This window comes from Acipenser ruthenus, chromosome 28, assembly GCF_902713425.1.
Source record: "Acipenser ruthenus chromosome 28, fAciRut3.2 maternal haplotype, whole genome shotgun sequence".
Taxonomy (NCBI): Eukaryota; Metazoa; Chordata; class Actinopteri; order Acipenseriformes; family Acipenseridae; genus Acipenser; species Acipenser ruthenus.
Window position 1 is genome coordinate 20,094,758 of NC_081216.1, and position 13,897 is coordinate 20,108,654.

At 37.6% G+C, this 13,897-nt stretch overlaps 2 protein-coding genes across 6 annotated transcripts in view; one reads left to right on the top strand and one right to left on the bottom strand.

Moving 5' to 3' along the window:
- LOC117434887 (DENN domain-containing protein 2B-like) overlaps positions 1-8,635 on the bottom strand; it is a 66,097-nt gene extending 57,462 nt beyond the window's left edge. Inside the window, exon 1 of the mRNA XM_034057568.3 lies at positions 8,048-8,635. The gene's annotated coding sequence lies outside the window, so the exon portion shown is untranslated. The remainder of the gene's footprint in view (positions 1-8,047) is intronic.
- Positions 8,636-8,717: 82 nt separating this feature from the next.
- LOC117434424 (A-kinase-interacting protein 1-like) lies at positions 8,718-12,519 on the top strand. Of its 5 annotated transcripts, none has more exons than XM_059003347.1 (5): positions 8,995-9,136; positions 10,738-10,973; positions 11,295-11,375; positions 11,493-11,615; positions 12,029-12,519. In XM_059003347.1, exons 2-5 carry the CDS (start codon positions 10,782-10,784, stop codon positions 12,170-12,172), a joined length of 540 nt encoding a protein of 179 aa, XP_058859330.1. In that variant the 5' UTR covers positions 8,995-9,136; positions 10,738-10,781; the 3' UTR covers positions 12,173-12,519. The 5 variants fall into 5 exon arrangements, with proteins under 5 accessions (XP_058859333.1, XP_058859330.1, XP_058859332.1 ...); XM_059003349.1 differs by having other exon boundaries at positions 10,749-10,973; XM_034056946.2 differs by lacking the exon at positions 8,995-9,136 and adding an exon at positions 9,150-10,273.
- Positions 12,520-13,897: the final 1,378 nt, after the last annotated feature.

Consider the following 13,897-nt stretch of genomic DNA (forward strand, 5'->3'; position numbering starts at 1 on the left):
TTTGTGTACACTGAAAAGCCTGGCATGCTGCATTTAAACTACATGTCTTCTATCAGTTATTAACTGACGTGAAACACTGTCTGTCTGGCTCTGGCAGAATGATGTTACTGAAATAAAAAACAAAATCCTGCACTGTTGACTTAAGCTTTTGGAGTTGAGAAACACTGCTCCCAATGATTCTCAGCAGCATGCTCCAGCCTGGTCTAACCCTCTCTTAAAGCTCATAACGCCCAAGAGGAGTTCATCGTCACTGCCAAAGATTAGGCACTCATCACTTATTCTTTTGAGACATGAGACCTTTATCTCTCAATAAGCCTGTACTATTCACGTGGGTTTTCGCAAAGTTCACATTTTTTTGGTGTAGATGATGGCATATTGTACCAGCATGCTTGTCATTTTTCGGCTCTCAAGTCACATTTGTAAGACTGGACTCAGGGTTGTTTTTCACTTTTCCAGATTTTATCTGGCTCCAGTCTAAGCTAACCTCCACTGGCCTCCCAGATCTTGGCTCATCCTGCATAGCTCTAAAGCTTTCCCACTTACTGCACACCAATAATGATTTTGGAAACGCTAGACTCTAAAATTAATTATGCTGTAATGAAGAAGCACATTGTCCCCTGACATCACAGGTTTAAACAAACTGGTAATGACTGTAGTTTTCATCTTATAGTGGAAAATAGGGGTGTGCTGATACTTGTCTCGTACTCATAATTGCATTTAAAAAGTATTTATCGGCAGGTAATATTCAATAAATCCATTAATTAATGTGCTGATTTTAAAACAAGACAAGCTGACCTTCCATCACCTTTACAACCGAGTACCAATCAATGGCAATTAAGGTCCGCATTGAGTGTTTTAAAAGCCACCTGAAAGTGAATTTTCGGTATGGCACTAAAAATGTAAGCATCCCGGATGAGAGGAAAATTCACTTCCAAATCAGCTTTTAAAACACTCAGACATTAATTGCCATTGATTGATTCTCAATTGTAAAGGTAAGGGAAAGACAGTTTTTTTTTTTCTTTTGATATCAACACATTAATGAATGGATTTATTGAATACCTGGCGATAAATACTTCTCAAAGAGCATTACAAGTACTGTTTCCATTTGGTTGAAAAAGTGACTGAAATAATGCCTGCAGGCTGTACAACAGGGCAGCAGCTTTTGTCTATAACCATCAACTCCAGTTATCATTATACTCCCTCACCTGGTAATATATCCCATGCATTTGTAAGTCTCTATAGAAGAACTTTGACTTGCCTGCTATTTGTACCCTCTGGCCCTACGCTCTGTGCTAAGTTTGAAACAACAACTCAGGTTAACGTTATCTATAAAACTGAAGGAGCCACAGGCAGCTAACTTCTACAGCTGGAGGTAGGTAGCGCCTTCGTTCTGTCAAGATGATAACAGAAGCAATCAACAAGACAAGCAGCTAAACCGTGGAGATCGACAAGAAAAGTGAGGGGAAGAACTGGCTGCTGAAATGATTCACCCATCACCCACGGGTCTGGTGAATGAAATGATCCTTTTGGTAAGAATGTGGGATTGTATCTGTGTGTTCCCCTGAGGACGATCACAGCACACTAAACCATCAAAATCCTTGAACAAAACCGCAGAAGCCACATTGTCTATTAGTCATTGTATGAATGCTGATGAGGAGATCTTTTAATATTTTGGTTTAAAAATGAAATAGGTTTGAAAAAATGTCAACTCATTTATACCCCATAAGTCTCTAAACAACTTGCCTAGTATTGACTAATCTTAAACACGTAGCAACATCCACACACAGTTAGTTAAACTCCACAGCTCCAAAATTAAACCCGCAACTTTCTGGCTGCAAAAGGGAAAACAAAAGCACTGCCCTTTTGCTAAGAGATGAGGAATTCTTATGTGATCTGTAATTTGCAAGCTCTTAAGAACAAGCCAGAACACAATTAGCACTGAAATTATAATTCTAAGCAATTCTGCCAAAGTGAAAGTTCGAAATACTGTGATACATAATTTGAGGTCTAGCAGAATTCAAATTCAGCATCAGAGATAAATAAGGATGCCAAGCTTGATACACAGTTGGCTGGACAGTTTCCTGTTAAACGATAATAAGTTAATGCAAAAAAATAGCAACCTAAATCTTAATATTTCAGAATGTAATTAGGTTGTTAATCTATACAGTGCCTTGCGAAAGTATTCGGCCCCCTTGAACTTTGCGACCTTTTGCCACATTTCAGGCTTCAAACATAAAGATATGAAACTGTAATTTTTTGTGAAGAATCAACAACAAGTGGGACACAATCATGAAGTGGAACGAAATTTATTGGATATTTCAAACTTTTTTAACAAATAAAAAACTGAAAAATTGGGCGTGCAAAATTATTCAGCCCCCTTAAGTTAATACTTTGTAGCGTCACCTTTTTCTGCGATTACAGCTGTAAGTCGCTTGGGGTATGTCTCTATCAGTTTTGCACATCGAGAGACTGGAATTTTTGCCCATTCCTCCTTGCAAAACAGCTCGAGCTCAGTGAGGTTGGATGGAGAGCATTTGTGAACAGCAGTTTTAGGTTCTTTCCACAGATTCTCGATTGGATTCAGGTCTGGACTTTGACTTGGCCATTCTAACACCTGGATATGTTTATTTGTGAACCATTCCATTGTAGATTTTGCTTTATGTTTTGGATCATTGTCTTGTTGGAAGACAAATCTCCGTCCCAGTCTCAGGTCTTTTGCAGACTCCATCAGGTTTTCTTCCAGAATGGTCCTGTATTTGGCTCCATCCATCTTCCCATCAATTTTAACCATCTTCCCTGTCCCTGCTGAAGAAAAGCAGGCCCAAACCATGATGCTGCCACCACCATGTTTGACAGTGGGGATGGTGTGTTCAGGGTGATGAGCTGTGTTGCTTTTACGCCAAACATAACGTTTTGCATTGTTGCCAAAAAGTTCGATTTTGGTTTCATCTGACCAGAGCACCTTCTTCCACATGTTTGGTGTGTCTCCCAGGTGGCTTGTGGCAAACTGTAAACGACACTTTTTATGGATATCTTTAAGAAATGGCTTTCTTCTTGCCACTCTTCCATAAAGGCCAGATTTGTGCAGTATACGACTGATTGTTGTCCTATGGACAGAGTCTCCCACCTCAGCTGTAGATCTCTGCAGTTCATCCAGAGTGATCATGGGCCTCTTGGCTGCATCTCTGATCAGTCTTCTCCTTGTATGAGCTGAAAGTTTAGAGGGACGGCCAGGTCTTGGTAGATTTGCAGTGGTCTGATACTCCTTCCATTTCAATATTATCGCCTGCACAGTGCTCCTTGGGATGTTTAAAGCTTGGGAAATCTTTTTGTATCCAAATCCGGCTTTAAACTTCTCCACAACAGTATCTCGGACCTGTCTGGTGTGTTCCTTGTTCTTCATGATGCTCTCTGCGCTTTAAACGGACCTCTGAGACTATCACAGTGCAGGTGCATTTATACGGAGACTTGATTACACACAGGTGGATTCTATTTATCATCATTAGTCATTTAGGTCAACATTGGATCATTCAGAGATCCTCACTGAACTTCTGGAGAGAGTTTGCTGCACTGAAAGTAAAGGGGCTGAATAATTTTGCACGCCCAATTTTTCAGTTTTTTATTTGTTAAAAAAGTTTGAAATATCCAATAAATTTCGTTCCACTTCATGATTGTGTCCCACTTGTTGTTGATTCTTCACAAAAAATTACAGTTTCATATCTTTATGTTTGAAGACTGAAATGTGGCAAAAGGTCGCAAAGTTCAAGGGGGCCGAATACTTTCGCAAGGCACTGTATGTTCTTAATTTTTTTTATTACCAGTTTGATGATTTTTTTTTTCTTCAAAACTGTAAATATGGCTCTGCTATCCTTATAGTGTGTTTAAAGAAGAAGTAAATAACAAAAACTGATTATAGTGATGAAGGTAAGTTATGTTTTTGGCAACATAATAGTATTTACAGTTCTCCTTATACTGCGGAACAGGGGTCAAAGGTGGTATGGCCATGGCCCCCATTAGAGCCATAATGCCATTACACAAGCACTTGTAATCTATTTATCAGGTAGAACACAAGTTGTGCAGTCTCTTACCTATGTTATAAATGGGGGGACACTGTTTCTTCATCACAGTTTTAGGGAGGGCTTTGGTCTGCAGGGGAATCCACGGTTCACTGCACACCAGCGACCCCTGTGGCTGATAGGGCGCCTGCGGGTCTGCAGTGGAGCCACTCAGATCTGTGTTGTCCTCCGGCACTATAGGTCTGGTGGATCTGCAGTGCGAAAAATGACGGATTGGCAGGAACACGTTTCAGAGGACTCATGTTTCAGTCGCCTGGCGGTTGCAGCGGTGAACCGGGATAAAAATAGTAATTGGGCATTCCAAATTGGGGAGAAAACTGGGGTAAAAACCATTGGTGACGACTAAATTAAAAAAAATAAATAATGTGTACTTGTACCTATAAACATGTCAGTCAAAAGTGCCTTCATCCATGTTTCATAAATAGTGTGCAAGTAATATCTTGATATAAAAACATTAACAAAGCAAAGTGCAGTTTGTACTGTGTAAAGATTCATTGCCAGCCTCCCTCCACTTGTAATTTTTACAAAGTGTGTGGATAACAGTGTATATTGCTTACACTGCACAGCATAGAAACATAGGTTGTAGGTGAGTGGTTTACTCTCATAACCACTGTATTGTTCAAGCCTCCACACATTACATTCAGCAACGTGTGCTTTACTGAAATAGCTTAGATGTGTTAGAGAAAAAGATTGCTCATTGATTTTGCTTAGAGAAACAACCTGAATAATAATCGTAAGGCTGATTAAAATATTCTGTGTCATATAATTGAGTCCTAATTAGTGCTGCACAGTGTGTTTATACAGCTCCATTTGATCCCATACAGTGATTTACTTGCATTGACATTAATTGTTTTGTGACCACTTGGTGCTCTGTATAGGCAGAGTAACATGTGCTCTTTCCAGCAGAGGCTGCAAAGGTTGCATGGACAATGTTGGCCCAAGCTATAAACAAGAAATTGAGCTTAATTAAGCTATACCGTCAAAACACTGACCTAATTAAACCAAAATAAATAAGAAAGCTGCTGGTAGAATATTTCCAACCTATAGCAGGATTGATTTCCTGAATTAAACAAAAGCCTCTGTAGTCTCTCCATACTAAATAAGAAAGACAAAAGTTATTTCAAACTATTGCAAGATGCTGTACAGGATTGTTTGACGGTAGCACACAGTGCAGTAGTATAGCATTTGGCAATTATGATTAAAGGAAACAGCATGAAATATGTATTATCATAACTCTCCACAACCAAAGCCTGATTTGTTCCATTTTTTAATTTCTTATGAGCAGACACACTTGGCCTTAGAGAGAAAGAGGGTAGTGCTGCTGCAAGAACTAGAGTATTTGTGTTTTTCTGTTTTGTGGCAAGCTTCCTCTCTAGAGGTATTATTGTTTGTGCTTTTCTATCAGTCGATTCCTCATACTTTACAGATCAGGTCATCATTTTTACAAAACCCTGCTACTTAGTAAATAACAATGTCATTTGGCTGAGTGTGTGCTCCACAGGGAAAACAAAACATAACATACATCCATATTCCAAACACAGCAGCTGGCTGATAGGCAAAAATATATATTTCAAGTCAAAATAAATTATACAACAGATTTACTAAGCCTTTGGTCCTGTACAAAGTGAACGTGAAATATTCTTTTTTTTTTTTTAAGCATAAGCTTGATATATTGCTTGATTTCATTTATTAAAGCATCAAACGATCAGTGTGTGGTCTTTTTGGGGTCACAGCCTAATTTATACATTTATACTTCAAATACTTTTATTAAGGTGGATCCATGGTTTCTTTCTGTTGTCTTACAAATTAACAAGCACAGGGATGAACAGGGATACAGATAAGAAATTGTATTTTAATGACATTGGCAAGACCTTCAATAAAATGGAGCCATAATAATGATATGAAAACAGCCTGTAGGGGCCTTGAATTGCAAGCGCAGGATTTCTCATGCACGCTCTTTGATTCTGTGATGCAGTTGCATTCGTTTATCTAAACATTCCAACACTATAGCCAATGAATAACACAGAGGGTCTTGGAAATAAACCTGCAAAGGAAATATAATAGATCCTGTTTCTTGGAATCACCAGTTCCTAGGCACAAGTAGCTCGATAATGGGTAAACAGATTTAACATTCGTCGCATTTTTATGTGGTTCTATTTTTCTTACTTTTCACTTGTATACACCAGTGATTTCTTTATTATTAGTAAATAGACACATGAGCAGATAAACTTGAAATGGAACAACCTTTAGTCCTAAAAATACATGAAGATTTTAGATGCTTAATTCAAAATGAGCCAAATATAGTTGATTTGATGTTTAGATCCATTTCATTGGCTTGTTGCCCAATTAACTTTTTTAGCTGGGATAAAATATTTTTGGAGAATATATGAATTAATGCAATAGACAAAAGCAAATGTAGTAAAGTATTATTTTGGATTGAATAATGACTTCAGTTGTGTCGAGTTAATCAAGTTGAGATAAACAATGAAAACATATTTTCATAAAACTAAACAATGTAGTGAATTGGGCTCTTATTACTTAATTTGATTTAGGGTACAGGTACACAAAAAGCACTGGGTACTAGTAAGATATCTGTACAAACTATATACAAAGACATATTAGTGTTCCTGCCTATGTTCTACATGGAACCATTAAAACACAATTGGTTCTATTTGAAAGCCAGTACACAGAACCCACTGAAGTTTGATATACAGAAAGGGCTCTTTACAGAACCCAAACAAATACAGAGCACCCACAGGAACTTAACTGAAGGCATTTCTGTCTTTCATTAGGGATTGTTAAGGCTCACTTTTGAGACAATCGTCACATGTTTAAATACTGACCTTTCTACTAGCTAGCTAAAGAAATTGGTGAGCTACTGCTGTTTCAAACACCTGCATGTTCCCCTTTCCAAAGGCAATGCAATATTATGCTTCTATAACTCCCTTCACCCAATACTTCTTTACAAAGTTATGGTTGGTAGTAACCCAAGTTTCCAATGAAGCACTTTAATGTCTACTTCTAACTGTAAAGAACATGCTCATTAAAATGATATATCTTTTTACTGTACTCCAGACGCCACACACAACTGCAGCTCCTTTTCTATGTAACCACAATTTTGCAGCTGTTAATATACAATGAAGTACAAATTCCTGGCAAAGCTTTACAGATTTATAAGATAATCATACCAGTACCACTAGTAAATATCCCATAGGAAGCACCCCTGATATTAATGTATACATGCTAATACATGAAATAGTGTCTTATTAAACACAAAAAAAAATTAAAAAATTAAAACACAATGTAGAGGATAATTTTCCATTAATTTCCTTCGTGACTGTTAAAGTTTTACAAAATTGAGAATAAACATGATCGTTTTACTGAAGCACCGTTTTAGTTTTCTTTTTACATAAACATTCATCGAAGCAAGATAACAGCGCCCTCTTCTTTCCTAAAACTGCAGAATATCAATATTTAAATAACATAAACACATAACATCACACATCTACTGTATTTCATGTAAAAAAAAGTGCATTACCAGAAAACGTATTAAAGTATAAACTGCAACACCTTATATTTGTGATGATATATATATATATATATATATATATATATATATATATATATATATATATTTTTTTTTTAATGTACTCCGAATTTAAATGTTTGAATCTGCAATAACATTGCAGATAATGATTCATACTTTCATTTAAATATACCACATTAAAAACAGTTGTTTTTGTTTTGTTTTGTTTTGTTTTGGGGGGGGGGGGGGGGGGGGGGTAGTAGGTATTAAACTTTAGCAATATATTTTTAATGTAAATGAACGTCCATACAATGCATATATTAATTTGACACACGATTCAATTAACATAGTATATCTAACGGTAGAGTTTGTTCTTTCCAAATTGTTTATCCTGTGGCAAACATGGGGAAAATAGACAAGATCAAATTCAAAGTGATTCTCTTACCTTTCTACAATTTTCTTTTTTTCCTTTCTTTTTTTCTTTCAGAAATCCATAGTGTTCTTCTTAGCTCTGTTCTTTTGCTGGTACTCACTGATCTGTGTGTGGCAATTTTTGGAAACTTGGAGAAAGAACAGGAAGCTATGACGACAAAGCAGTAAAGCTTGTGTGAAATTTAAGAGGGAGAGTGGAAGAATGTCTTTTTTTTTCCCCTGCGTCTACTAGGACTGATTCTCCAGACCTCTGGAATCCACCGTGGTTCAAAGCTAAAGCAAACTGATGATAATAACATCACATCCTGTAATTTTGTTACACAAATAATGCAAAAATGTTAGAGATAAAAGTATTTACACATTCCAATCAGCAAATGAAATTATGTCCAGGCAGTAAAAGATATTGTTGTTTAAAAAATGTTTTTTTTGTTCTAAATTTGAAAGGAAAAGCCCATATTAATTTTTTTTTTTTAAGTAACCCTAAGATTATACTTTTTTACAATAAATATTTTATCTCAGTAAGCGACAGACAATGCCCATGAGTCATGAAAACAAAATCTAGCCATACTTTCATACAGGCAACTGTTTCTGCAAAGTGGACCGTGACTTATTGTCCATGTGGTTTTCATTTTAATTATTCAATTCTGCTACGCATGCAAAATTCTAGTAGCAACATATTGGACTAAAATAAAAGTGGGATGTTAACTGAATTGCATTCAAATGTGCTTTATGACCTATTCTGCCCCTTTGGAAAGTACACATGTGGATTTAACGCAGAGACACTCTTGAAAACAAGATCATCACAAGAGGTATTTTCTGACATTTTCAATATTACTAATGACAATGTAACTAATAAGCCACAAAGCTGCTGGTGTGCTGGTGATTTAATGTTAAATAGTTTATTAATTCCATCTCCAGGCAGAATTCGCCGTAGTTAGTTACCTGCTCTCTTTCTATTGGATTTAAAGGTTTCCTGTACATAAACCAGTAGTGTGGCCTTGGTGATCATGGTAAACGTACACTTTACATTGGGACTCCTCATAGCAGTGACTGGCTGTATTGTTTTCTTTCATCCACCGCATCAAGTTTGGAGTTGTCTGGTGTTAGTATTGTATTCTTCATTAAATATAAGGGGTCTTTTATAAAGACAATACCTGTTTTCATTGTAGATTTCGGAGTCAGAATGGAAGCACAGCAAAACTGGCAGTAATACACAGTGCCCAGGCATTGAGGCAATAACTCTCTTTTGATTCTGCAGTCGTCGAACACAATTTGTTTTACATCTGCATTGTTTTTTGGTTTGTTTTCTTCTTATTATTTTACAGGCTTAGCTGCAAATATAACATTAGATGCAGTAAGAACACAGTATTAATCTCATGTTGTTATAGCCTAATTGTGTATAGCTGCTAACAGAGAAAAGCGTAGCTTTATACACTGAATCCTTTCATCTGCGTGTAACTTTGGCCATGTCTCCATCGAGCATGCAGACTGCGACTTTAAAAACCATGCTGTTGCACAGCTTAAGACGTGTGTTTATGTGCCTTGCGCGCGGTCATTAGAATTTATAAATTTACAATTTCCAAATCATATTTGTGATTTACTATTCTCAGTCGCAGTTTTGAATATGAACAAGCGTTCCTATTGTTACACTTTCACAGTATACAGCAATGAAAATAAAACAGAATGTGCTTTTCTTAATTAGATATTTACATGTTAATAAATTTAGCTTTGTAAAAGCAAAACGTTAAACTAATTGATTTATGTTCGCTATTTTGCTGCAGCCCGGTTGTGCGCCAAGATGTTTAATATAATGTTGCACTGTGGGAAATGTAGGCTTTCGTTGGCAATACGTATGGTATAATTTTGTATTATTTCTTGAGCATTGATAGATAACTTTTAACTATATATAAATATAATACGTAATACACCTTGTTCGCAATTCTGATTTGAAATAACAAAACTGTATGTAGAATTGTGTAACTGTGAGCAGTTAATTCCGGACTACGACTCCCAGGTGACAGTGCGTTTCCTTTTAGAAAGTTAGGAAGGAAGGTTTTGTACCGTGTTTGAAAAGTGACCCAAGTGTTTGCTGTGATCTGTTTTATTTGTTAGCAAACTGATAATATACTGTGCTGTGATGTATTTGTTTTAACACGTAACGGTACATTGTTACGAAACCTAAGTGAGCAAAGCTATGTCCAACTTGATGTGCCCTGCAAGTTAAAAAGGTGTGTCATCGGTAAGTACTGGTAAATTATTACTTGTTAACTGTTTTAAATATTATCAATGGCATTCACATTTTGACAATCTTCACACTGTATAGCTAGCTGTTAAATTATGTTAAGTTACCATTAGAGAAGATATCAAGGTTCATTAAACAATCGTACTGGAACAAGTTAATGCAGTACAAAACATGTAATTAATGCAGTTGCTTTAAAAAAAACAGCAATACACTACACTCACTACACTTGTCTGTGTCATACTGCTTGGAAAACTTTATTACTGGTACCAGTAGCTACAGTATGTCAACAGCATAAACAGATACTGGATCTCGTGTTGTTTAAATAAACCTATTATATGGTATACTTCCACATGACTCTTTGTCAGCAGTTGAGACATGGGGTGCGTTCACGAGAGGCAGATTTTGCTAAGTCTGCGCAGATTCTGCAAAGATTCTGAAAATTCATTGGCTACTTGCTCCAGATTCTGCGCAGAATGACGAAAGTCTGCGTGTCGTGAACGCACCCATGGAGACAGGGCAGACCTGGCTGGAAGGCTCTCTGGGACGTTCTGCTAAACTTGGTCTTGAAGTATTGGAGCGTGCACGGAGACGAAGCATGGTGGGGTGGCCTTCAGTCTGTCCTGTAGCCCAGCTCACAGTAGAAGAGACTTTGAGAAGCAGTTCGGGGAAGGACCGAGTAGGAAAAAGTGATAATCAGGTAATAAAATAGCAGAAAATGTATGCGCCAGCCTTTGTAAGAGCTAAGATAACTTGGTACTCGGTACTATTTCAGCAAGTAACAGAAAGTGGTTAATGTTTCTAAAACTGATACAAATACAATACATACATGGATGCATACACACACGATTAGTTTACTTGTTCCTGTTTTGAGTGGTGTTGTCTTTCCTTTTCTCCTATATACGTTTGCAGTTTTCAGTGGAGGTGTCTTTAACCCTATTATAACACACATATGGAACACAGTATATAGTTTTGGCTATGGAATACCTACAAACTCAATTTATGGCATTTCTATCAACAGGAGGCAACTAGGCAGACCAGCATTGATGATGCTTTCGATACAGTGCTGGAGTTTATGGCTCACACTACCAAACAATGCAAGGTAAGATTCAGGTTTTGGGAAATAAATAATACATCTGTAGCGAATTAGGGTCAAATAGACCATTATGTACTGTGACCATGTACACAGTACATAATGGGTAACTAATCTATCTTTCAGAACCTCTACAGATCAGTGCCTGCATGGGAGTGTAACCAGACTGAAATGAACCATGTATGTAGATACCACCCTCCTCATGTCTCCTCTCATGGTGCAGCCAAACCAAGGGTTTGCAGAAAGCCAGTAAGTCAAACTTACCCCTGAATTGTGATAAATCAGGGTGTCTATTTATATCAGTTGCACCTCAAAGGTTTAATTGCTCTGCAGTGAATCTCTATTCAAAGACGCAACTTTATCAGCAGCGTACAGGGAACGACGCATATGATGGTCCTGGCAGGCGCTACTACTTTGTATGATGCAGCATATGACAACATTATTATTAATTTCATATATTCATGCCAACAATAATTCACACATTTATACATCATTCACCAACCATTTGGTGGAGTGCAATTGACTTCATAGTGCTTTTGTCTGTGTCGTGATCAGTTCTTAATTATTCTATATACGGTGAATCGCTTCATAGCCACCCTGTATATAGTTTGAATCAGCCACATTTGTACAATGAATACATTTCTGTTGGCTTTGTTATTCAGGTACAAAGGACTTCAGAAGACTTTTATATAGAACTGGCTCCCGGCACCTACGCCATCACTGCAGGAGCATGTGACTCCAAGAGACAGACCCGGGTAGTGAAAGTCAATGCAGGGGAGAGCGTGGATCTTTCTTTTACTGTGTGACCTGTTTACTCAGGCTTAAAAAGGGCTTGTGGCAAAAACCAACATTCCTGTCTCTTACCAAAGTATTTTATTCTTATGTACTTCTTATTAATGTATGGGCGCTCTTTGTCATATTCTATGTAGTCTGTAGAGCATGGACTTGACCTGCACAAAAAGTGCACTTTTTCTTATAAATGACTAAAATTATGTATTTTTTTAAATCAGATATGCTAAATATTAGTTGGCTCTATTGTAAATGTTTGCACCAGTTTAAAACTAATTATAAATGTTATATATTTTTCTGTATACCAGTGTACTGTATTGAAGTTATCACATGCAATAAATGTGGACTATTTTAAATCTTATAAGTAACTAATAATGTGTGTGACGAGTAGATCTCAAATTAAAGGTATGCTACCTAGCTCTTTTATTTTTTTATTTTTTTTTTTACCTGCAGGCTGCTATGATACGCTGTTTCACATCCAGGTTTTTGTTATGGGGTTTCCAATTGCTTTTCAACTTGGAGGTTGATGTGATCAACCTGTACCCTGCTGGAATAAGCTACATAATTTTACAGTACCAGCTAATCGATCTAGATGCCATCAACTGCTTATTGTTAGGTGTAAACCATCGTGTAATCCAGGGTGATTTCTCCAGTTCTAGAAAAAGCTCTTAAAATCCAGCTGTGGCTTACACCAGCAAATCAGCCCTTACATAATAAAACAAGAGTCTCAGAAGAGGCATGTAGTTGTTAAAAATATACATTTTATTACCTGTTCTTGCATTATTTGCATGCAAAAAAATAAGCACTCCCAATATATGACTTGGAAGGATGAGGTAGTGTGTAAGTGGAGTAAACACATGTTTTTAATGACCGCTTTTGGCATTTTTACATTTCCTTATTTTAATTGCACACAATGCAGCCAATTCCAAATAGACATTGTACCTCCTTATTGTGTAAAACAAGCAAAATTGTAAACGCACCCAAATGAAAGTAAACAATTGCAAAGTGTCCTTGTCTGTGTTGCAGTACAGAGATGCTTTCACTAGAGGGCAGTCTGTATACTTGCATTGCACCACCAGCAAAAATAATGTATCCTTAATTTATCCATTATAATACTGTATACAAATATACAATAATTTAAAAATAGGAAAAGATCAATGAAACACTGCAAATAAGAGTATAAAACATCCACACTGTATATACTGTTAACTGGATAAAATATCAACTATAAACTGGAGAGTGTTAAACATTGCACTGTTATTGGTTGGTCCAGCTGGCCAAAGCTCTGGAGAGAGCGAGTCTCCTGAGCTGCAGCTGCTTGTCACAGCGCTGGACACACAGAGAGCTTCTCCCGAGCTGCAGCTGCTCGTCACAGCGCTGGACACACAGAGTGCTTCTCCTGAGCTGCAGCTGCTGGACACACAGAGCACTTCTCCCGAGCTGCAGCTGCTCGTCACAGCGCTGGACACACAGAGCACTTCTCCCGAGCTGCAGCTGCTCGTCACAGCGCTGGACACACAGAGTGCTTCTCCTGAGCTGCAGCTGCTGGACACACAGAGCACTTCTCCCGAGCTGCAGCTGCTCGTCACAGCGCTGGACACACAGAGCGCTTCTCCCAAGCTGCTCGTCACAGTGCTGGACACGCAGAGCGCTTCGCCTGAGCTGCAGCTCATGAAGCTCCCACACTGTCCTCTCATTTAAAGAAGATGGGATCCAGAACGTCACACCTTTGGGCACTTTAG